This window comes from Globicephala melas, chromosome 17 (genome assembly GCF_963455315.2).
Source record: "Globicephala melas chromosome 17, mGloMel1.2, whole genome shotgun sequence".
Taxonomy (NCBI): domain Eukaryota; kingdom Metazoa; phylum Chordata; class Mammalia; order Artiodactyla; family Delphinidae; genus Globicephala; species Globicephala melas.
The window spans coordinates 15,729,133-15,755,277 of record NC_083330.1 but is presented as its reverse complement, the minus strand read 5'-3'; the positions used below and the strand labels follow the sequence as shown (position 1 = coordinate 15,755,277).

The 26,145-nt window shown below is 38.4% G+C and overlaps 1 protein-coding gene across 11 annotated transcripts in view; it reads left to right on the top strand.

Moving 5' to 3' along the window:
* The window catches only part of EYA1 (EYA transcriptional coactivator and phosphatase 1), a 159,277-nt gene that overhangs the window by 39,186 nt on the left and 93,946 nt on the right, over positions 1–26,145 (top strand). For 5 of the 11 annotated variants that reach the window (XM_030859578.2, XM_060287380.1, XM_060287379.1 and 2 more), the window contains 5 exons: positions 2,490–2,559; positions 2,884–3,029; positions 6,947–7,084; positions 24,318–24,400; positions 24,817–25,003. In XM_030859578.2, coding sequence (XP_030715438.1) covers positions 2,490–2,559; positions 2,884–3,029; positions 6,947–7,084; positions 24,318–24,400; positions 24,817–25,003 — 624 coding nt within the window. The remainder of the gene's footprint in view (positions 1–2,489; positions 2,560–2,883; positions 3,030–6,946; positions 7,085–24,317; positions 24,401–24,816; positions 25,004–26,145) is intronic. The other 6 variants (XM_060287378.1, XM_060287376.1, XM_060287383.1 and 3 more) reach the window with 5 other exon arrangements.

The following is a 26,145-nucleotide window of genomic DNA, read 5'->3' as shown; positions in this document are numbered from 1 at the left end:
AAAATGGGGATAAAGAATCCTGTTTTTAAGCATTTTGCTGGATAGATGGTGATGCTGTCCATCGAGTAGAATTAAAAATACAGAAAAAGGGCAAATGTGGGGGCAAAGATAGTGGGAATTTGGGAATCTGAGATGTTAAACATTTCTTACACAAACACAGTATTATTTGCTTTATGTCATTACTTCATTTACTCCTCACAACCATCCTATGAGGTGTAGGTAGTATTACTGCCATCATTTTACATGAGAACATGTCAGGGCTTAGAGGGATCAAATAACTTGACCAAGACCACGTAGAAGAGTTGGATCTTGAATCTGAGCTGAAATTAAATTCTAATTCCAGAAACTGTGTTTGTATGACCACACTCTGCAACCTCCCAAATCTTTCTTCATGTGTACACACATATACTATGCATATAATCTAAATCAGAGCTTCATGGAACCCACCTTATGCTGTACAATCACCCTGATATCTTCTATTCTTTTATTCTATTTGTTTATAAAAAATTGCTGAGCAGAACCTATGAAGTTGAGTTTACAATCTTTTCATGGGTTGTGACCCATAATTTGAAAAACACAGGGACAGAGCAAGAAAAGAATAAAAGGGATTTCTGCGGCTTCCATCCTCAGATGGCTTTGGGGGTTTTTGTGTGGTAGTACATATTTGTGTTGTGGTTTCATTTTTTAAAAACTTCTTTCTATCTATGATGATCCAGGGAAGATATTACCCCTCCAGCAGCTCTGCTGGATAAATCTTCTCTGCCCTTGGTCTCTTTCCAGGCCTAGAAGAGGGGATTAGAAAGGTTGTAATTGCAGGTGGCCTGGGCAAGTGGCAGCGCTTGTGGTCCAGGCATTCTCTCCCTTCTATAAATTGTATTTAATCCTCGCGTAGCTATTTGTATGTTGGCCTCCCCACGTGTGACGACAGGACTTGTCTTTGCATGTTTGCATCTGCAGCATGGAGTGCAATGCCTGGAACAGAGTAGTGACCCAACATGTGCCAAGAGATGGGGGACACCAGCCAAGCTGGCCTGCCTTCTCTCATTAATATGGCCTCCATCTCTGCCAGACCAACAGCCAGAGGGTTGAAGTCTGGCAGGTCTCATGAGTACTGCTGACCTTCATCTATTCTCTTGTCACTGGGTTAGGCCTATTTGCTTTACCGGGAAAGGATTAGTCATAGGTTTTGAGATTCTAACCCAAAACCACCACTGTTTTCCCAAACACAAGCTAGAAAATTACATTTGAGAAACATAACTGTACTGATGTGATATCATGAAAATGTATAAAACCCGGAGTTCATGGAAGCTTATGAAAGGTTTTAATGTAGAATATAATGAATAAATAATAGAGCCTCTGCAGACAGTGATTATTCGTAGAAGAAAATAAACATATTACATCTTATAATAATTGTACCCAAAGCATATGCATCTTAGCCAGGAAAAGCATATGCATCTTAGCCAGGAAAAGCATAGGATGAGTTTGAAGGGAAAAGGGGAAATACATATATATATGTATATATATATATATATATATATATGTGTGTGTGTGTGTGTGTATATATGTATATATTTATGTAAATGTGTATATATGTAAATGTGTGTAGATATTTATGTACATAAATAGATGGCCCATATTAGCAATGAAAGAAGCTGAGAATTACCATTTTAAGGCCTCATGTTGGAAAAAAAACACGTTTTTTTTTTTGCTTCTTTAGTTCAGAATGATTGTAGAAGAATATTTGATAGAAGAGTTTCGTGCATTTCTGAGACTTATTGAATCAAGTATATGTGATTAAAAAGAAATGAGATTCTGCTTGAATGCTTAAATAATCTCTTTAAAAAAAAACTTTGTGACTTGAATGCTGAAGTGGAGCATATATAACTGAAAGGCAAAGGAATATCCATCTCCATGCAAGAAAAAACGGGCTTAGTTTGCAACTTGAGAAATTTTAGATGGTTGTAGGAATGCATTCTTATTTTTAAAAAATTGCTGAATCAATGCAGGCAAATGAGGATCTGTCCTATTTCTACTTCCCCGAGCGGAGATTAGACTGCATTTCTCAGTAACACAGTCTCAGGGGCGTGTGTCCCCTTGAACACAAACAATAGACCAGAGGACCTTCCGGTCCCGCCTAGCCCTGTAATTCAAGTTCATCCCTCCCCTTTCAGCGCGGTGGTTCCAACCAGTGGCCGGGACTCCCTGTGCTCTTAAAGTATTGCCACTGTAAAAGCCACTGACAGGTATTTAAGAATATTATGACTATGTTTTCTAAGAGTTGATTTAAAATTCGAATCACTTGATCAGTTCCTATAGGTTCCTTAATATAGTTTAACTTTCTGTTAGGTTGACTTATGAAATTGCCATTTCTGCGGGTCCAAAAGGTCTACGGTTTCATGTGGCCACAACCTATGGTTGAAACTATATCAGTGCTTTATACATATTTTGTATTTTGCTTGGATTATTGTGCATTATTTTTCTTTTTCCAGCCATTGGGAGCAGTAGCTTCAGCCCAAGACCATCTCACCAATTCTCCCCACCACAGATTTATCCTTCCAAGTAAGATATATTTTCTCTTAATCAATAAATAACTTTTCTGAGTAGTCTTTTACCTTATTTCAAGTCGTGTCTGGTGCCCACGTGTTACATCTTAGTTTAAACTAAAGTGTGTTTCATAGAGACCTGAATGTATTTACGCAAATTTATTTGGGGCATCACCTAGGAGGGACACTGTAGTATTTTGGTTCTTTGTGTATTACACTTGAAAGTTATACATTAAGAAACAGTCTTAACTGGAATTTGTGATTTGGTTGTTAATCAGTTACCTTGCATGTTTCCATCTAATGCATGGGCTTTCTATTTTCTGTCATTTCTGACAAATAGCAGACCATACCCACATATTCTCCCTACCCCTTCCTCACAAACTATGGCTGCATATGGGCAAACACAGTTTACCACAGGAATGCAACAAGCTACAGCCTATGCCACGTACCCACAGCCGGGACAGCCCTATGGAATTTCCTCCTATGGTGAGTAATCCCTCGGCTTTAGCACTGATGTTGCCTAGTGGGCACACCTGTACGTGTGAAAGTTTCACAGGAGTGGTACTTAAAGACGGTCCTCTTGGGCCACTTGAGAAAGGGTGGTCACCTTTTGTGTCTAAATTCTTAAAATGATCGTTTCTAATGAGCATTGGAAGAGCTGGTAGTTACTTATCTTGAGGTCAGAGGTGGCAAATACCATGGTTCATATGCCCTCTTGCTCTCGTTTTGTTTTGTTTTGTTTTGTTTCCATTTATATCTCAATTCTTAATTTGCCACTTGAGCGCTTGGCTCTGGAATCCAAAGTATTTTGGTGCATATTTCTGATAAAACTTCTGTGAATGGAGTCTTTTGGGGTGAAGATTCATTTCCTATTTGTCAGATGCTGAGCTATGATTAGAGAAGTACAAGCAGAGTTCAACAAACCCTGGCTCTAAACTTGAGGGGGGGTAGTAGACTCAAATTTCAGCATTATCAACCATTAGGAAAAGTGATCTATATCATGGCTTGGGCTGCACTTTAAAGAGGCCAATCAGGAAACATTTAAAGCTCACATCCCTATTTGTTCCTTCCCACCTGGAGATTATCTTTATCTTAGTGTAATTTAACTCAATTGTTACAGGGTCAATACCTGTAAATTAAAAATAAATCCAGCCAAACCTCAAAGTTTAATTTTTTAAAAGCTTAGGATTCCAGAATACCTTCACTTCCATTGAATGGTAGCTGTAATTTTAAACAAACTGCAACTTGTTGGAAGAGAAACATATGGATTATTGGCATTTTATTTTTATTTATTTATTTTTTTTGTGGTACGCGGGCCTCTCACTGTTCTGGCCTCTCCCGTATGCAGAGCACAGGCTCCAGAGGCGCAGGCTCCGCGGCATGTGGGATCTTCCCGGACCGGGGCACAAACCCGCATCCCCTGCATCGGCAGGCGGACTCTCAACCACTGCGCCACCAGGGAAGCCCTGGCATTTTATTAAGAAATAAATAAAACCTAGTGATCCAGAAAAAAATACATGAAAGTTTGGAAGCAAGACTGATAGAAAAAACTGGTGGAGTATTTTGTGATCAATATTCTAATTATGCTTCTGCTGCTATCGTTATTTCATAATAATCTTTTCTCAGTCTGAAAGAAATAATGTTCTTCTTTAAGCATTTCATTAATCATTAGAAGGTAAATTATTTTTTGCTTTTTTGTTCTGTCTTTACCCCAAATTGGCCATATATATAAATTTCTTATAAAATATATAGAAATTAAAATCTAAATTATGTATGACTTCAACATTCATAGTTTTATTTTAAAAAGATCACAACTGAATGTGATCTAGGGAGGCGTTTTTCAACCAGACTTTAAAAACAGCCATAAAATGGACTTTCTAGAATTATCTTTCATTTCCATGACTTTTAGTCGTTTCTCAAAATAACGTTAAATATAGATTAAATTTGTCTGTAATTTACTTTTAAACTATTCTTATGCTAAAAGAGGGAAAAGAGTCTATGGTTTGAATTGTGTAACTTCAATTCTATAATGTGAGTTAAGGCAGTCCCCAATTTATATCCTCAAAATTTATTTGTAAGCTGATTATTTGAAGTAGAAATGTATTTTCCAGTACAAGCAATACTCAAGTACTGTAGACCTATCAGTGCTGCCGGGGGAAGGTACCATTCCTGTTACCGCCTTGGCTGCCACTCACACAACTCTCTTGTTTTTCTTTCTCTTCCCCATTCAGTCATGGAAGGGCCCTTTGCCAATTTCTGGGCTGCGGGGTAAGGACTTCTCTAGTTCTAAACCATCAACAGATGGCCCTGTTGTCTGAAATAGTTGTTCCAGTAGAGTGAGATGAGCAGAGGTTCGGAGGTTAGGCTCAGAACTAGTAGGATGAAGATGGGGATTTTCATGTGGTAGGTGGGGATAGGGGAGGTGGTGAGAGTGAGTCTCAGTGTAGAGGGCTTTGATCCCAGGACCTTCCATGCTTATAAATCTCCTGGGAATAATTCTCAGTCCTTAGTATTTTTCTGATCACCTCCTTTCTTCTCTTTTCGTACCTTGAGGACAAGGAGATGCCCCAGTGCTTCTGACCAGCCATTTTCTTTTTCTTGGGCCAGTGCATGGAAAAATATGGCAGCCTTCTCCCTATTGCTTGCTCTGAAGGAAGAGCACATCGTTTAGGGGTTTTAACTGCTGATAGTTAAGGTCCTGATAGTTCTAGAAGACTTTCTCCAAGGACTTGTGTCCCCTGACTTTTCACCTAGACCCAATAAGAAAAGATAGGCAAATCTTTTCATAGTAAGAGCAAGGGGTCCACGAGGAGGAAGAGGTCGTGCCATTCTTCACTGGATCTGCGTGGAGTCGACCAGTGAGATGAGTTTGACAGCTTGTGGATAGAAGCTATGGACACAGGTGTGGCTATGGGTGTTTTCTACCTCTTCCTGCTTTTCCTTACCTGTTCTTATCACAAAGATTCCCATCCTGAGCCTCCAGGCTAAAAACAGAGGTGGCACAGGTGAAGACTGAAAGCAGATCATTATAGCATCAAATGGAGAGAGAAGGGGGAAAATCTCTGTTGTGACACCCTGAAAAGGAAGGGAGTTTTCTAGAGCCATCTAACCACCTGTCTTGGGCACTTGTTTTTCCAGGGACCATTTATAAGTTTGGGTTATTCATTGGTTTGGGATTGCCTGTACAGGGAAAGTCACATTTTTAAAAAATGCTAAGGTTGTGTTAAGACTGAAATGTAAGGCCATTATGAGGTTACTTAGAGATACTTCAGGAATTAGAGTAGGCTCTCTTCGCCAAGAGTCAGATTCTTCCACTGCCTTAGGAAAGTTACCTAACTTCATTCTACTGATGAAATTCCCCTAAAATGGAAATAAACAGTGAGACTACTGTGTATTCTAGATCCCAAAGATATTATTTATCTTAAGTGAAAAGTAAAATTATTCCAAAATGTGAATTCCCTTGGCAGAAATTTTCATCCCCTCCCTCTGTGGGAATTAAGGACAGTTGTTAACTTTCATGAGTGTCTTTAATTATGATCCAGGGCTGAGCCCTGTACAACGATACCGCCAAACCCAAGTCCTGAAATTAGGATGTCAGCTTGGCACTTTGGGAAGTGTTGGGGGGCCACAAATACACTATTTTTACATTATGTGATGAAAAGAAAGTGTACTTTATGTTACACTTAAAACAATTATATTTGAATAAAAACCTGAAACTATAAGGGACAGAAGGAGAACTACTTGTCAATTTCTCTGTGCTGTTTATAAAGCACTGTGCTGTTCTATAGGATTGAGTTCTTCTTCTTCTTCTCTTGTGCTTACTGCCTGTAGGATCTGGATATCTGGGAGAAGGCTTCCCCCTGTGTTGCTTAGTTCTATGCCCAATATTGCTACCTCTGACCTCAAACTGTGATGTGTACTAAAATCAGCTTTGTGGTAGAAAGAGTAAAGAAAAAAAATGTTTTTAATGTTATGAGGCTAGAGACTCTAATTAATCACTTTTTAGAAAAAATATTTTGATTCTGATGTTAATGCAACAACATTTAGAATAATGTTCAAGTTCAATTATGGCCATTTCTGGACTGTAAAGATGATCTTAAACTCTTGTAAAGCAATACAACTAATTATAGAAATGATATCACTGGAGTTAAATTTTATAGAAAATGGAATTCAGGAAAACAAAAGAAAAGAATAGTGCAGATACACATTGAAATCTGTAATAATCCTGGTTTTATTCTTTTTAATTGAAGTTACAGTGAAGGGTATTTCACTCTATGGCCTCGGTTATTGAGATAACACTGCGGGGGGGAAGCGTTTGTAATTGGATAGTTGTGGGAGTGTTTTTGTATATGGACCAGCTTTTGAAAATGAACAGATAGATAAGCTATCACTAACTGATTTAGGTGCATTGTGGGCAGGCATCAAGACTGAAGGTGGATTGTCACAGTCTCAGTCACCTGGACAGACAGGATTTCTCAGCTATGGTACAAGCTTTGGGACCCCTCAACCTGGACAGGCACCGTACAGCTACCAGATGCAAGGTCTGTATACACACTGGCATTGCTCTTTTCATTAATCCTGTGGGACAATAATTGCTTTCTAAAGTGGCACCTGATATTCTGTGTAAGTAGCGGATGATGGTGAAAGTGGGCTGGGCTTGGAGGCAAGATACCTGGTTCTAGTCTGGTTCTTTACTTCCCTGCTCTCCAGGCCTAAATTTCCATATTTATAACATCCAGGGGTTAGACTGGATGATCACTCAGGTTCTTTTACAAAAAGCTCTAAAATTCTTTGTGTCATTGAAGTTTTCTGCCTTTGCTTCTATCAACTAAAAAAAGAGTGAAAAAAAAAAAAAAGCAAAGTCAAGGATGTAAGAGGTTGTAGTATGATACATGCTAAAAACCCTGGCACTTGGTGTCACCAATCAGCCTGTCTCAAAGGGGTATGTTTTCTTCATTTTCATTATCACGGCTCTGGAAATAGAGCATGTGATAGGTGTTGACCAAATGATCTGCCAAAGACCAGGAGATCAAATTGACAGCCACTAAATGCATCTACAAGCTATTGCTTCCAACGACGCATCCCTGGGTTCTGATTTTTCAAACTATAGACAAAACATAATGTAAGTGCAAGTCACATGGATGACAGCTGAAAGCTTACAGTTGTCAGAGCTGTTTCAAGAGTAGGCATTACTGTAATTAGCAGATTATTATCATGCAGATGTGTTTAAAATACTTGAAAATTGTTCTCACCTAATTTAAACATTCGCCTAATATTTTGTTTTTACTGCTAATCAGTTTAACAAATGATATGCATCCTTTCAATAGTGCCAAGCTATAGTAGATTTAAATACCTGCTATTTAAAAAAAAATTATTTGTTTATTTATTGAAGTGTAGTTGATGTACAATATTACATAAGTTAGAGAAGTACAACATAATGATTCACAATTTTTAAAGGTTATATTTCGTTTATAGTTACTACAAAATACTGGCTATATTCCCTGTGTTGTACAATACATACTTGTAGCTCATTTATTTTATACATAATAGTTTGTACCCCTCAATCCCCTCCCCCTATCTTATCCCTCCCCGCTTTCCTCTCCCCACTGGTAACCACTAGTTTGTTCTCTGTATCTGTGAGTCTGTTTCTTTTGTGTTATAGTCACTAATTTGTTTTATTTTTTGGATTCCACATATAAGTGATGTGATACAGTATTTGTCCACCTTTGTCTGACATTTTTCACTTAGCATAATACCCTCCAAGTCCATCCTTGTTGCTGCAAATGGCAAAATTTCTTTCTTTTCTTATGGCTGAGTAGTATTCCATTGTGTGTGTGTGTATACCACATCTTTATCCATTCATCCGCTGGTAGACTTAGCAACCTGCTCTTTTAAGTAACAGCTATGTTATAGACATCTTTTCACATCAATAAAATCTATTTTATGGCATCATTTTAATGGCTGCATGGTTTCACAGATATATCTTATTTAACTAACCCCCCTATTATTGGACGTCTGGAGCAATGCCACGAATATCTTAAGTGCATGCTTAATTATTTCCTTTGAGTAAACTTAAGTGTGGAATTGCTAGATAAACTGTTTTCAACTCTTAGGGATTTGTTATATATTTCCACAAGGAAGGGCTGTGAATTAGCGTGAACACGTTAAATATTTTACTTTAAAAAAAAATTGTCATTTTGGAAGATCCGAGATTTTATTGTTGTTTTCATGTGTATTTTTAGAAAATTGAGCTGATAAACCAGTTTTTCTTTTCTTGCATGGTGGTGTTTGTCTTTTCTTATTATTTCTTATATTACGTCTCTTAAACTTTAGTAATGTTTTATAGATGTATTTCCGGTTTATCATTTTTAAGAGCTTTTTTTCCTGCACGGGAAGCTAAAATTTTGTGGGACCAGATTCATTAATCCTTTCATACTTGGTTTTGCCTTTGGTATAAAAAGGTATGGATTGTAAAGTTTTGATATATTTGATGGCTACAAAATTAAAATTACCTTATGACAGATAGCATTTAGTGTTAGAAGGATATTACTCATGTGCTTGATTCCAAAACTTGAAAGCTGCTATTGGAAAAGAGCTATGTTTCTCCACATGCTGAATATCAGTTAAGTAAAGGGATAGAAAGAACAAACATCGATGAGACTTCATTAAAGGATCGAATAGTCTTAGGCTTTAGTAATGAAACGGATCATAAGGCAAGCAAAGTCTGTTCGCTCCTAAAGCTTTCATTGGTGTCAAGGAGAGAGACAGTAGGCAAACAGACAAATACATTATGCAATTGCAGAGTCTTAGGAGAGTTATGGGGAAAAAAATCTGGCACTATGGTCGGTTCCGTTCTACTCCGGGCATCCAGTCTCTTTAAGGAGAAGTGGATCCTAAAGGTCAGAATGAAACAGGTGAAGCGCCTTCCGGAGAGGAGAGGTAACTACATGTGTGATTCCTGGGCTTGAGCGCATGTGCGGCCCTTTGGTTACCATCCACAATGGGCTGAGTACAGAAATTGCGAGTTAAGTGTTTAGAAACTTTCATGGTACGTCCGTAGTAAATCTTATGGTGGTGAAATCAGACATGCACTCTGTGTCTTTTCTTTTTTCATCTCATTCTTTTAGTCATACATAACTATTATATTTTGCTAAATTGTCAGCCTGGGAAGGGTTAGGAGAAGAGAAGCATGCTGTGGGTCTCAGAGAGTTCGAGAAATATTGCCCTTGACTTAGCTTTATCTTTCTGTCCTCGCAGATCCAAAGCTTATGTGGCAGGAAAGTTCCTAAGAGGACTAACTAGCTGTCAGAGTTGTAAGCATAGCGTCAGTGTAGAGAGAAGAGTGGACATGAAAGAGGAGAAAAGAACGTTAATTTGGAGGCTGAAAAAAGTCTGTTTTAAAGCAGAAATAAGGACATGTGTAGCACCAAATATAGCATTGCTTTTCTAGTTATAGGTTTCATTGCATCTGGGATGTTGCGTTACAACTTTCTGTGTTTTTAGGCGTCCCCTGGTTGAATGGCCTTTCCAGTGGGATTTTAGAGCCCTTTTTCCATGACTGAGGTATTATTTCATAGGGATATTTCTATAATGGCACCTCACTCATTTTCAGAATAATCTAAAATATGACTTTCACACACCAAGCCAAAGAATAATATGCTATTAACTTGAAAGTTGCCAGTCTGATGATGGATAATGATACGTAATATGCTATAAACTCCTTATGGTCAAATGTGGATAAATAAGTAAACTCTGATTAATATGTATTTCTTAAATATTAAGTGCATTGTAGAAAATGAAGTGGATGAAATGATTTTATGTGCCCAGTCATGGGAGTCTATAGACCTTTGTCTTTTCAATACTTCTTTTTAATATAAAACTTTCTATAATGTCTGAAATTATTGTCAAAATTCTCTAAATTCTATTATCCTTAATGAATAACAGTGATTTTTGCTTGTATCAATCTTATATCTGTTAAAAGATCTTAGAATCTTGGATGACAGTATATGTTTTTTAGTGATTTGGGAGCGTTTTACCTAGTATTTTCTCCAATATCCTTTGAACTTTTAAATATATACCTTTTAAATATAAGGTATGATGATGAGTTATTCAGAGATTTAGTTACTAAGATTTCGTAATGTTAGGATTTCACGATACTAGAAAGAATATTCTAGTAACCCAGATGACTCAGTGAGTGTTATGCTGATTCACTTCAGGAAAATTTTTGATGATCACCTGTTTGGTTCTGTGAGATTTAGAAGGTTGGACTTAAAGGTACAGTGAAATCTTGCACTGTGGCTAACAACGTAAATTCTAGAGTCAGACTGCCTGTGCAACAGCCCTGCCCTTGCTGTCCGTGGGACTTCAGCATGGGGCTTGACGTCTCATGTCTCCATTTCTTCGTCTCAAATGTGGGGATAATATTATCTGTTCCCACAGTAGCATTGTGAGGTTTCATTGAGATTATCCGTGTATATCACTGACCAACATCTGGCACGTAGTCCGCATTCAAAGGCTTATTTTTCTTTACTGTGTTCATTGTGGCAGTGATGTGGTAGTGGTGGGGGAGGGGTGATTATTATTATTATTGTTATTATTATCATCATCATCATCATCATAATCCAGGCTTCTGAAATAGTTCCAGATTAGGAAGCATTACCTAAATTCTCCTTCTCTCCCCTTCCCCAGGAGGAAAAAAAATTCTCTCTATATGAAATAAATATAAAAAATTTAATATGTATACTATTATATATGTGTCTGTACACATATATATGTATATATATATATAACCAGCAAAGAGAGCTCCAAGAACCCAGTAACCAAACAGGCGTAGCAAAGAAAGAGCCAGATCTAACTCATGTGCTGGCAAGGAAGGAGAATCACTATCAAAAGGGTCAGGCTTTGTGTACACGATACAAACGTACAGAAGAAACAAGAGAGAACAGCCGAGAACGTGAAGAAGAAAATCAGAAGAGAGAAATGGCTGTGTTGGCAGCAGCGGTGGTGGGCGCTGGAAAGCAGGAGCAGTGGGTAACACAGAAGGGCCACGCGGACAAAGAAATAAACTCAGCTCTGCCGTGATGGGAAAGAAAGCGGCATCAACCAGGTCCTTACGCCCCAGGAATCCCTGCAGCCACAGTGCGACTTGAGTGTGAGGAACTGGTGGGGAAAAGGGAGGTCATAGCCGTGTGAACACCAAATTATTTAGTTCGGAAACCAAGATTAGGGAGGAAGATGGGAACGTGACAAGCTATGCTCTATCGAGATGGAAAACTCTGCTGCCCATAACACAAAAAAACAGCGACTGTTTATCATATGCACTTACCATATGCCCAGCACTTTTCTAATTATCTTACATATATTATTTCATCCCTGCAACGAACCTGAACAATGGCTTTGAAGGTTAAGAATCTGAATATGCTGACGAATACATCAAAATGGAGAATGGTTTAGAACTGTCGACCCTGCCATGTTTTCTATACGCTTAAATGACCACACCTATAGGGGAGGCACTTACAGAAAACGACAAAAACAACGAAATGTAGTTGCCTGTAGTATGTTTCCTGAAGGGTGGATTTGCTCTTTTGGGAACTGAGATACTGCATTACACGGCTAGCTATGTAAGTAGTAAAAAAAATACCAGCTCGTGAAGCTTAGAAAACTTTTTTTAGAGAGCTCATTTCCGAGCACTGTGTTTTAACATTTTCACGACACTTAAGGAGAAGGTTGAACTGGTAATTTGTGGGCATTTTGGCGCTGCCTTATCTTGTGAACTAGGCCAGCCTTGGTGCCCTCGTTTAGTCCAGGTGAACCTTCTGGATCCTTCCAGCTCCAATGTTCAACACTCATGTCCGTGGCAGGCTTCGGTGAATCTGGCGCATGCCGCTTTAAGGCAAACAAGGATCAGAGTTTTAAATGCACTCGTTTTTAAATGCACTAATACTAAAAGCCCACAGAGTAAAACCTCAGGGACTGGAAAATCTGATTGCTTTTACCTTTGCTGCAAGATTCTGGAAAATTCTATCTCTGCTTTTATTGGATCTCTTTTGTACATCCAGTGAAAGATTAGAAGCTTAAGTTTAACAGAGAAAGACAAGATGTTTCTGTTCGTGGACAACTGTAGAGTTCACCCTGAGGAAGTGAAATCCTTGCTGGTAGTTTTTGACATCTGCCTGCTCCCCAGGGTCAGCTTCAGTGTTTCTGGAAGAAGTTTTGGATGGTGTGAGATTTTTCTTCACACGCCATTGACAAACATGCAAATGAGTGAGTTGAATGAGGGAGTGTGGATGGACAGAGGGTGCCTGGAGACCCCTGGGTCAACCGTGCAGATCCTGTAGATAGTGTTTTCAATGCTGCCAATCAAAGGGCACTGACAACAGGAATGAAGGGGGGGCGTGTGAGTTTATGTGTATGTCTGTGTGTATGTGTGTGTGTGCACACGTGCGTGCGTACATGTACCAAGGGCAAGAAACTTAGGAGAAACTGCTTTAGCCTATGATTCACTGACCCGTTTCACAGAATATCTGCTAAGCTTGTCATAAGCAAATTTTATTCTCCTTTTATGTAAAAGAGGCATCTGACTTGAAATCAAGCTTTTAGTTATAATTTCTTAAAAACACAAGTTCCAGACCTATTGCTGGCATCCCCATTCATTCATTTACCCCCCGCCCCCCCCCCCGTCCTATACACTATAGACTTAAGAGTACCATCAACCACAGAAAACAAGAAACTGTTCAAAATTTTGAGGCTGAGTCATAGGAAGAAAATGACATTTTGTTTAGCAATCTGTTTGAGCTAAGGAAGTGCAAACAATTTTCACACGAAAAGTAATTCAAGTTAAGTCTGGTCTCTTAACTGGTTAAGCTTCAGCTTTGAGGCAAACCCAGGTTTCCCTAATAACTTAGTTCTATTGATCGACAGTTGCAGGGGGTGACCATCTCTTCTCATATTTTCATTTTATTTAGTAGTATGTCTGAAATATACAAATGGTTTGCTGGGAGTGGAGAGGTCTGTTTCACAATAGCAGTTGGAAGTTAAGATTCATAAGAACTCTAGTTCTCTTCATTTGGGGAAACGAATTTGGAATTTAGCATCGTAAAATCCTTCGTTACTTTATTATCGTAGTTTGTTCAAAGCAGTCTTCCCCTGTGTTCACACTAGTAGGTGGAGCTGGATGGAGACATCACAGAATCGCGGTGGTTGTGTGGAATGCCTTTCTGAGTGTTTTAGTGCCCCAGAGAAGCAGTGAGGTGGGGACATTCCTGTCATTCTGCAGCAAGAAGGTGTCAGGATTTGCCACGATAGATGGGAGGGACTACACAGATGCGCATGCCCGAAACCCAGAGGGCTCTGGAAACCCCGCTTGGTTTATTTTCCTTTCGGTTTTATTGCTCTCTTTTAGAGGAGAAAATCACACGAATTCTAACTCTGTCTTTGTATATAATGTTGTTTGCTCTGTTAGAGAGATTGGAGTTCCAACCAGTGAGGAGAGACAAAAAACAAGGACAGGGGTTTGTTAATGGGACGCTGAAGGGTGACAGCTCCACAGTTCTCTGCACCTCGCCGATCTGGGGCTCGTTATGAAGCGGGAACCGTCCAATAATAATCTAATAAGGACAACCACCCCGACTTCCGTCTGCCTGTCTATAGCTTTTCAAATATATAGTTGAAGTCTTTCAGTTTATTAGTTTTTTAGAACCTCAAAACTGCTTACCAAAATGTACTGTTAAAGTTTTTTTCATTATCTATAGAAATGGTATTTTTCCTAACTTCAAATATATGGTTTTAAGAAAATATTTATTAAACCTTTTTAATAATCTGCTCTGATAAAGCCTTCGAGATGTGCACTTTCTGGCATAAAATGACAGAAGAGTTACAATTGGAGAAAAGCTATTGCAGCTTGCACCGATGTTCACAATTTCTCTTAATTGCTTTGCCATTCTACTCACATTTATATTTTAGTTTGTGGAATTTTTTGCATTCTAGAATTTTTTTTTGGCTTAAGTTGATTTTTTAACAGTAATATTTTGTTTCAGTTCTTCTGGCATCTTGTGTTATTTCAAATGACAAGTGTTGAAAATTGTATGGAGATCTTTTGAAATCCAGTAATAGCGATAATTAATCAGAGATCAATACCCAAATTATTGTCGGTATGAATTGGTTTTTAGTAAAATATAGAGAAATAGATGAAGAAAGATAAATAACGAGGTTTTGTAGTCTTTATTACCCTAGTTACAAATTGTCTTTGAAATAGAAAAACTATTACTGAGATAAAAAGGAAACCTTGGTCATTTAAAAGCCTTCTTGTAAGAAAAGGGGAAAACTTTGGTTTTAAATAGCCCATCTGGCTTTCAGAGGCTTTTCCGCAGGGAGCTCCACTGACTTCTGCCACATAGATTGTGCCCGATGATGGACATAGCCCATGGCAAAGAGGCCAGGGAAGGAAAGCAAATGGACTTCTGTGAAAATACACGAGGGACAGATAGCATCCTGCTTGCCGAGTAAGTGCTAGAAAATGCTCTAAAACATGGGAAATACAGACAGGCCCCAGCAGGTTCCAGCATTCTTATGTTGGCTGGTTTTTAATGTGAGTCCTTGTTCTCTGTTCAGTAGACCTTTGACCTACATGTTACCTTTTTTTTTTTTTTTTTTGAAGTTATAGCTCGGCAGTGTTCTCCAGGTTAAGTCACACACAAAACTTTGACTTGATATTTTAAATCATGTTATAAATCAACATAGGCTGGGTTCTTCTTAACTATGAAACAGTAGTAAGGATTTATTAATAAAGGTTTGGAGGGGTTGGTTTATTTTTAAACTACAATCGCTTAGCATCTATAGAACTGGGTGGCCACACAGGGTCGTCTAGCAAGACTGTTTCTTGTTTGTTACGGTTGGTTGACGAGACCACCACCTTTTCCCTATAGCAACCCCTGATGGTGACAAGAAGAAAGCCAATATTTCTGATCACTATCCTTGGGTGACTATATAATTTACTTTTAAAATTATTCACCAGCCTCAAAAGAATTACAATGAAGAAGTCTTTTAGAAATGAGATCATTATTTATGAAATTTCTCAGATGCCCTTGTCTCTACTCTTTGTGTGTCTGTGATGTTTGTCCAGCGAAAAATTAATACCGCTTTTCTGTCCTCCCCACCCCTTTCCCTTTTGGTAACCATAAATTTGTCTTCTATGTCTGTGAGTCTGTTTCTGTTTTGTAAGTAAGTTCACTTGTATCATATTTTAGATTCCACATATAGGTGATTAGCAGATACAAACTACTATATATAAAATAGGTAAACAGCAAGGACCTACTGTATAACACAGGAAACTATATTCCATATCTTGTAATAACCTATAATGGAAAAGAATATGAAAAAGAATATATATATATGTGTGTAGGTGAATCACTTTGCTGTATACCAGAAACTAACACAACATTGTAAGTCAACTCTACTTCAATAATAAAAAATTGAAGTTAAATTAAAAATATGACTTTTTACAATATATAATTCACTTTCAGCATCGCTGAATCAGAGCATCTGAAGGGTGCGTTTTGTGTGGTAGAATGGTAAATGGTGGCCTGGAAGTGGAGATAATGGCCAATCCCTAACTCAGAGTCCTTGGGCCAGGAAATCACCATTCTCTCTCTGACAAGGATCCTACCTCACATACTGATGTGGGAAATAACCTGAGACAGTGGATGTGGAAATACTGAAATATAAATGGACTGTAAAATCATAGGATGTTATTGCGTTCTAAATTTGAGATTTTTCATCTGTAAGCAAGGCTCTTATTTTCATTCATGTACCCATGAAATACCAATATCTGAGCTAGATCAGTGATATTTTATGAGCTGTTCAAAATTCATGATGCTTAATTAATTTAATATTTTATTTGATTTAAAACCCTGCTGGATTTTCTTTCCGGAAATCCAGGCATATTTTAAATCCTTCCAGAAGGTGCTTCTAAGTCCTGTATTTAATATTCTTCATGTAATTTACATCTAAAGTAGTGATTATAATCTAATTTTTTGTGTGTGTGTGTGATACGCGGGCCTCTCACTGCTGTGGCATCTCCCACTGCGGAGCACAGGCTCTGGACGCGCAGGCTCAGCAGCCATGGCTCACGGGCCCAGCCGCTCCGCGGCATGTGGGATCTTCCCGGAACGGCGCACGAACCCGCGTCCCCTGCATCGGCAGGCGGACTCTCAACCACTGCGACCCCAGGGAAGCCCCTATAATCTAATTTTTAAAGCTAGGTCTTCATATATCATCCAGTTTAAAAGAAACCAGTAAAGTGTGTGTCCTTTAGATAAAATCTGAGAAATAAACAATTATTATTTTATTTTTCCTTTCCCCACTGTCTTTTTCATTGCCAAACACATAAGGAAGTTGAGAGATGGGCCTTCAAATCGCTCTTCCAAACAGCCTTCTGCCATCATTACCAGACACACACACTCATACACACAATTGTGGAAAGATTTCCTCTTGTTACTACACCTGCTTCTTTATGACAGTCGTATTCTCACTGGACCCTGTTGTCATTACCATCCTGGATTGAAACTCAAGTACCAGTTCTGTCTCCTACTGGAGCCTACACGAAACCCTTCAAAGTCAGACGTGGTTTCTCCTTGTCCATGTGAGACAGGTGAATAAGTAAAACACATGAATTTAAGGAACTTATGGTGAGGATAAAAGCAAGGCCAATGAAGGCTGTTCTGAGAACAATGGTATCAATTATTAGTGAGCTCGAGTTCCCAGAAGGTAAAATCGGTGCAGAGAAGAACATTCAGGGAAAGCTTATTGGGAAGATAGGACCTTAGCCAGATCATGAAGGATGGGAAATGGGGATTGATGGAGAGAAGCATTAAATAAGAGGGGCAAGAATGAATAAGATGAGTTTTCAGGATAGCGGGGACCCCATCCTGAATTCATGTAGTGAGCTGTGGACAGGCAAGCCTTGGAAAGTAGCTTGGTGAGCATATTCCTCTCCTGGGCACCTCCATCCCCACCTCTCCACCCCAAACGCTAACCCACCCCCATCTCCAGGCCCAGTCATATAAACAAAAATATCTTTACATTTATAACACCTCCTCCAGTCCTTAAAAGGAAAATCAGAATCATAACATTTCCCACGTCCCAATATGCTAATATTGGTATGATCAATATTCAGATGCCTGGGTTTTTCTGATAAAGAATGTCATTTTGCTGAACTGTTATCCTTTTCTTAAATGATCAAGAAACTTCTGTCACCTACCTTTAGTCTCTTTCCCTACTTCCCTATAAACCTTTCACTCTCACATCTTCTCCTTTGGATAGTTTATACTCACTGTGTACCAGGAACACGCTCCTTGACATTTTCTGTGTATTTTCTGTGTATTGTCCTTCTCAGTCTAATCAGATGTTTTCATTTCATTGACTGAGCAGCTCCATGTCAGAACTCGTGGTGCTCATGTACATAACACAAGCTAATGTTTCTTGGTGGTACTTTCATGAGATTGTGTGTTTTTAAACTTTCCTCAAAGGATAGACTCACGACACCCGCTTCTTTTGGTCCACAACACCCTCTAGAGTAGTAAGTGTGCCAATTAGATGTAGCCGGTAGTTGCTGTGGACTGAACTAACTTGGAAAGGTTTTTTTTTTTTTCATAGTATAACCTATATAATCTTCCCATTCAGAATATAAAAATTTTCAACTTTAAAAAGAAGACAATAGAATGAAAAATAATTTTGTCTCCTAGAGAAGTTCTGAAAGGAAAGATTTTTCCAGTGTTCTAGTCTGGAAATGAGTGTCTCCCCTCCATGCCAGAAAAGAAGGATGGCTATGATTTTTCACAATAGTAAACCATTTAAACAGATAAGATTTCCTTTTCACTAGTGGGGGAGAAAGTATCACCACTGCCACCCTGCTTGGAAGGTAACTTAATTCCAAACTCTACCAAGAATACTATTGGGCATTATTGGAGCTCCATTTGAACCAATCTCTGCCAAACTCCTTGAGTGAGAAATAATGGATTCGAAATGGGAATTCTTTCTACTTTGGGGAATTTTCATGATTTGTTACATAAAATGTAAAACAATTTATCATAGAATATTTCTGTTCTCTTTACCTAGAGGTGACTTTTCATGTAAAATCTTTTGGATCTAGGAAGGAAAATACTTCTATATTATTTTGATAAATGAATTCTCAATACTAAGCCTAATTCTGTGACCTAACGTTGTAAGTGAAGACTCTTGTGAATCGAACAGAAACTCTCAAGAGGATGGATCTTAATGGAAGAAGGAGGTCTGTTTTTCCTGGTCATGTCCTGCCCTTTCTCCCCTGTAGCATACATGCTTAAGTCTGGTACGTGGTGGCCTTCTACACAAATGTGCCTCGTCTCCCAGGCCTGTGTAGAGTAGGAAGTGCGTTTAGTAGCTACACACGGACGCTTTCTTAGGAGCAGTGTCATTGCTATTTTGCCTTTGTGGTGTTCTAAGCTTCGGTGAAATTCACCTGGTAATACTGGCACCCAATCTGCATCAGATCAGCTCTCAGACCCTTTACTCCCTATGAGCTTTGTTTAGCCCAGCTCAAGGGCCACAAATACCCAAAACAGTCCCTGAGACGCTTCCATTCTTTAAATTCCTGGTGAGTGTGATTACTTTCTTAGTGTAAAAACAAAACTTATACTAGCGGGGGTTTTTGAAGCAGTTGCTGAAACACCAGTTGAATTGGTACTAAAACATAGTGGCTAGAAATCAGGGACTTTAGGTGTTCAGTAACCCTGTGGGTTTTCAGGTCACATCCTGCCCCTCCTGCCTCAGTAAGATGGTGATTTCTGTGTCTGAGGAAGGGCCCAGATTGGTGCCATTTAACAAACACCTCCTGGTGATTCCGTGGCAGATAGTTAGCCGTATGTTGAATATGTTGGTTAAAAAATATATATTAAAGGAAAAAGAACCCTTGTTACTTTGAGAGGCAACATACGGCGAACTTCAACCCTGGAGCCAGATGGCCTGGGATTGAACCCCAGGTCTGCCACACTTGCTTGTCATCTTGGGCAGCTTCTTAATCTGTAAAATGGGGTATAATAGTACCTTCCTGAGGGGTGGTTGTGAGAGCTCGTGAGTTGTAACATGTAAAATATTTGCTTGGCCTGGCTCGGAGTAAGCCCTTGATATGTTTTAAGTATGATTATTCTTGTCACTTCTATTTTGATTCTATGTTTGCTTCCTATGGTTTTTTGTTTGTTTTTTTTTTCATCCTTGTAGAATGATCCCTGGGAACACTTTAGTAAACTTCAGATCTTCCCATAAAGCAACAGAGAACAGGGTAAGAAGACATGAGAGAGCATCGTATAGACGCTAAAACCAGACGGAGCTATGTTTAATTTTACTTCCATGCCATGGAGGCTATATTACCCTAACCTAACCCTCTGGTTCCCTATAGTATCGAGTTATTTTGATAGATAAAGCATGTGAAAGATGAACTTATTCCTAACATATAGTAAGCATTCAATGCATGTTTTCCATTTTTATTGTTCATATATGTCATATATATAAAATATAAACATCACAGAGGAGAAGGAGACAGAGAGAAATTCAGTAAGCCAGGCTTAGGAGGAAAGAGGAGAAGAGGAGAAGTCAGGGAAGGTTTTTCTGAGGAAAGGAGTTTCTAGTCTGTGCTGAATTGGGAAGCTGATTAGAAGTTAGCCAGGATATAGTGGGAGTGGGGAGGGAGGGAGAGGTGCAAAGAGTAACCTTCAGAGAACCGAGTGTTGCTTCCCTTGTATGAGGCTGGAATGTGTATCTGGGTGGGTGAGGGTGGGAGTTCCTGGGAAGAGATCAAAGAAATCTAAGAGAGAAACTACAGTCAGACCAAGTAGGGCCTAATAAATAAGCCCTGGTAAGGAGTTTGAATTTGATCCTGAGGCTAATAGGGGGCAGTTACTTTTTTAACAAGGGAGTGAGAAGATGAGATATGCACCTTAGAGAAAGTATTCTACTGCTGGTGTGGAGAATGAGCTGTAGGGGCCGGAAGATGGGCAGGAGACCAGGAAGCAGGCTGTTGAAGAAATCCAGTGCTGGTGGCCTGGACTAAAAGTTATCAGCTCTCTTTCCTAAGTCCTCCGTGGAGGCGGATGGGGCAGCCCTGCAGATCTGATTCTGGGGTTAAAAATTAATACTGCCTGAGCCTGATTCTCCCGCATGTCCATCTCTGCCTGACGTAAGTTAGATCCTTGTGGAAGTCGCGTTAAGTCTTGTAGGCCACTGGAGTGCTGTTAAACTCCTGCCTGTGAAATGGAATGGAATCTCAGTCTGCAGTCAGCCAGTAAATGAGTATAACTTATGTGGAATTCCAGCTAACGTACAGCCGTCGAAGTAGCGTGAAGTCTGGGGAGTCACTGGGGTACCGTTTAGAGTACTGAACAGTGATTTACTTGGTCAGACCCCAATGGCCTATATGTGCCATTATAGCTTCCATGGTCTTTTCTACTTTGTTCCAGGGAATAAGTTATGGAATAAAAACGTCCATTTTTAAAATATATTTTCTATATCTTAATTCATTTTCTTGGTGGATGGGGACTATTGAGGTCACTATTTATTGTTCAAAAATATGTAGTATAAACGAAAGTAGCAAGTCATAACCCAAAGTAATTTTTCCTATAAAATGTACATAATACAGTTTTCAAAAGTATTGATATTCACACTCTTACCCAGAATAAATTTGAATTTTTATAAGGAATTTTTTAAATGCTCATTATACGTTTGTGATATATAGGTATAGATATAGATTTAATGTTAATTGTTCACTGATATACAAATAATGAATGAGTCATATGCCCATGAAGTCCAGTGTTTAAAAAGAAAAAAAACAGAACTAATGTTAACCTGGTAAGTCCTAGAGGTCCAAGCCTGTATCTTCTGTCCTCATGTAATTATCACCACAAGCCCTATATTTAATACTTGCTTAATAAGTATGTGGTTGCCACGTGCAAATGATCATTAATATGAAAAGCTTGTCTGTTGTTGCCCCTGCGTTTGTGGTGAAACAAGTATTAGTTGTGTGAGAGCTCGCAGCTTATCTGTGATAGGTGTTCTGGGCACTTTGAACAACCGATGTTCCTAAAATTGACAAATGAGGAAACCTCAAATATGAGCCTGTAATAACTACATTTAAAACTATCTTAGGAAATATTTTCCCCTCTTAATAAAAGTAACAAATCCTTGAGATTAGCTCAAGATGGCGGAGTAGAAGGACGTGCTGTCACCTCTTCTTACAAGAACACCGGAATCACAACTAACTGCTGAACAAAAAAGTACTGGAACCTACCAAAAAAGATACCCTACATCCAAAAATGACAAATCCTCTGATTGGGTTTTCAGTGTGTAGATGCTTGATAAATAAGTAGGAAAAGAATTTTAGATATGCAAAGAGATTAAGTCATATTTATCTAGTTTGGGAAAGTCAAAAGAGGGAAAAGATAAATACGGTGGAGAATTTTAGAAACGTTTACTGGACTGAACGGTAACGGTTCCGAACATTTGTGTGTCACTGTGGCTTGTTCATTATGTTTTCCAAAACATTACTTCATTTGATCTGTTTAAGAAGCCTATGAAATAGAGTTTCTACAGCTAGGGAAATTATTTCTTAGAGCAGTTAGGTGATTTGTCCAGAGTCCAAACAGCTCATAAGTAATGAACTGCAAACTCTATGTTTTCTGACTCTTTAGCCAGTACTTCACTGTTCAGTAGCAAGTAAATAATTGGCATATATTAACTACCACATTGTACCTGAAGGCATCTGTGACTAGGCAGTTCGCATCGAAGATGTCCTCCTTAAACTGCCCACGCACTTACTGCCTAGACTGCTTATTTGCCATAAAATTTTAATTTAAAAAAATGGGTTTTTCTGTTTACAGAAGTAACACAGTTCTGAGTGGAAAATTGAAAAATGTACATTGGCTCCCTGAGTATTATGTGACCATAGACTGCACCCCTCCATAGATTCTGAGATTTTTGTGCTTTCTGGAAATACTTTATGCTTTAAAAATATTTCAAATGAGATCACAAAGAACATTTTTGTTGCTTTAGTTTTTATTTTAACAAATTAGTATGAAAAAATTTCCTGTGTCTTTAAACGTCATTATGATACTATTTCAACAGCTTCATAATATTCCATTTTCCAAATAACACCTATTAAGAACTTGGGGATGCTCTCTATGTTTTGTTACTAGAAATAACACTGAAGAATATCTTTACTAACTACGTCATTGTATAAATCCATATTTTCTTAGATAGCCTGGCAATAAAATTGCTGGGTTAAATGATATATAAAATTTCTTGATCATGACCAAATAGCCCAATAGCTTGTCTTATTTAAATTCCCATTTTGTTGTGTATGAATGCCATTTTTTACACGTTTGCAAGTCCCTGATCTTTTCAAAAATCTTTGCCAAAATGTTCATCAAAAATAGTGTATTATTAAAGGTACATGCACCCCTATGTTCATAGCAGTGCTATCACAATAGTCAAGACATGGAAACAACCTAAATGTCCATCAAGAGATGAATGGATAAAGAAGATGTGGTATATATATACAATGGAATACTACTCAGCCTTAAAAATAACAAAATAATGCCATTTGCAGCAACATGGATGGACCTAGAGATTATTATACTAGGTGAAGTAAGTCAGAGAAAAACAAATACTATATGATATCACTTATATGTGGAATCTAAAACATGACAGAAATGAAAGTATCTAGGAAACAGAAAGATTCAAAGACATAGAGAACAGACTTGTGGTTGCCAAGGGGTTGGGGGGTAGGGGAGGGATGGAATGGGAGTTTGTGGTTAGCAGATGCAAACTATTACATATAGAATGGATAAACAAGGTCCTACTGTATAGCACAGGGAACTATATTAAATTTCCTGAGATAAACCATAATGGAAAAGAATATTAAAAAATGTATATGTATGTATAATTGGATCACTTTGCTGTACAGCAGAAATTAACACAACATTGTAAATCAACTATACTTCAAGAAGAAAATGGTGTGTTGTCACTTTGCATGGTTAAACAGTAAGATAGTAAATCCATTGAAGGAGGGGACCAAGATTTGCTCTTTGGCTTGAATCCTGTACAACGCCTGCTGTATCTTTTGACACAGAGACATTCAACAAACAGGATGTTGCCTACACAGCACATGTAATACATAAAACACTGGTCATGTTCCTATTTGATCTTTGTTTTTATCAAATACGTCAAGTGCTTCCATTCATTCTTCTGTGAAATGAAATAACCAGCTTTTTCGGTGGCCATTCAAATGGCAAGTACAAGTTGGAAAGCATTTTGCGTTTTTGGAAGTAGCATCATAGTTTTTGAGCTAGCAGGAACTTTAAAGATCATTCAATCTGATCCTGTTACTTTACAATAAACGTATTTAATATAAAGACATGAAAAATCCTGGTGTGTTTTACAAATTGAAATGGAAAGCTCAGTGTCTAATATTTTTGCACAAATGTATAATTTTGTCCATAGTTTATATGAGTTCCTCATGTCCTCAGAAATGTAAACCTCTGTACTTTTTAATTATTTGTAGTATAGTGAAACTAAAATTGTCAACCATTTTAAGAAAACAAAATTTTAGCCATGGCAATGGATTCTGGTTTCAAAGATAAACCAAACACATTTGCAGTGAAGTCCAACCCTGCTTTATCTAAATAATAATTTCCTATAGGCACATTACTTGGCATGGCTTAGTCAACCATATTTCTTTTCATTTTTTAGGTAGCAGTTTTACAACATCATCAGGATTATATACAGGAAATAATTCACTCACGAATTCCTCTGGATTTAACAGTTCACAGCAGGTAATTTTCAAAGCCAGTTTAACTTCTGAAATTTAAAGAAATGCAACAGATGAGTTTCTTAGGTAAAGAAAGGTCCATTTATATTACACTATAAGCGAGACCTTTCTTAAGCCTTCTAATAGTTTTTTTTTTTTTTCCTCCTTCAAAAATCTCTTTAGCGGTTCTATATGGTGAGTTGTTTGGTTCTCAGACTGGTTGAATTTTACCTAGAAATCATGGAATAGAAATATGAAGAGGGAATCTGATCTTACATAAAACTGGTTTGCAAGTCTGCTCACTTCAGTCAGCGTGTGCTTGTGTGTCCCTTTGTGAAGTCAGAGAAGACGGAAGTGCAAACACATTCACGGTTATGTTCTGAAAACGCTAAGCAGCAGCCGTATTCTGACAGGTTGCTCTTGTGTGGTTTGATTTGGTAGGACTATCCATCGTATCCCAGCTTTGGCCAGGGTCAGTATGCACAGTATTACAACAGCTCGCCGTACCCGGCACATTACATGACAAGTAGCAACAGCAGCCCAACGACGCCGTCCACGAATGCCACTTACCAGCTTCAGGAACCGCCATCTGGCATCACCAGCCAAGCAGTGACAGATCCCACAGCAGGTAATTACGTGCATTTTTATTAGTCCTGCACGCTATGTTTCTGGTGGTTGAGATGCAGTTTTCCCCAGTCATATATTCACGACAGGGGTCGCACGCCTTTGACAAGTTTTGGCAAGGCCTTAAGTCAAGTAGCGTGATGGTGACCTTAGCTTTATTTCTACTTGCTTAAAAATTTTAGTACAAAGTGCGTAACTTCAAAAGTACATGAAATAGAGATTTGGTTTAGTCGTACCTATACTCAGTTTTCAAGATATATATAGCTTTTTAGATGCATAAGTATAAATGTTTAGCTATAATGCTGACCTATAATTATAACTGTTGACATATGAATATGAAGATAAATGACATCACCTCGAATTTAATGTTTATCATCATGAAACAGTTAATGTTTTTCAAAAAAATCAAATAGCATCAAAGGGTTGATCATGGAAAATAGTGCTTCTCCTGGCCTAACCTTTCCCACTCCTGACTTGCTGTGAACTTTTTAACAATGTATCTGAGGGTGGGCATTTTTTGTACTCCTGCACAACCTTTGAGGGGCCTTTTCAAATGCAAGTCTCTCCATCTCTGGAAGTTTATCTGCTATGTTTTTAACATTTCTTCCCCTCTATTAATTCTTTCTGGAACTCTTAGTATTGTATGCTTAATTTCCTGAATTGGTCTCTAACTAGGTTTCTTACGTTTTCTCTCGCACTTAGAAAACTAGAATGTTTTTCCCGGACCGGGACTCGAACCCGTGTCCCCTGCATTGGCAGGTGGATTCTTAACCACTGTGCCGCCAGGGAAGTCCCTTCTTTTGCCTACTTTTGATTTAATTTGCCCCTCTTTTTCTAGTCTTCTAAGGTTTGAGAAACCTTAGAAGTTTGATTTGGTAGGACTGTCCATCGTATCCCAGTGTTTTACATGAACCATCTGGGTCCGTGCAAGCTTCTCAAGGATCAAAAGGAATTTTGAAATGAGGATAGCTATGTGAATGAGAAATAGAAAAACTCTTTAGGGTCTGTGGAATAAGAGATTGAGAAAAGGAGACAGCAGAATAATTTTACTTAATTCATGACATTTTGGTTGTGAAGAGAACAGAATAAAACAAACTGGTGAAGACTTAATCATGTTTCTTAAATTAAGGTTGATTAGAGCTTTAA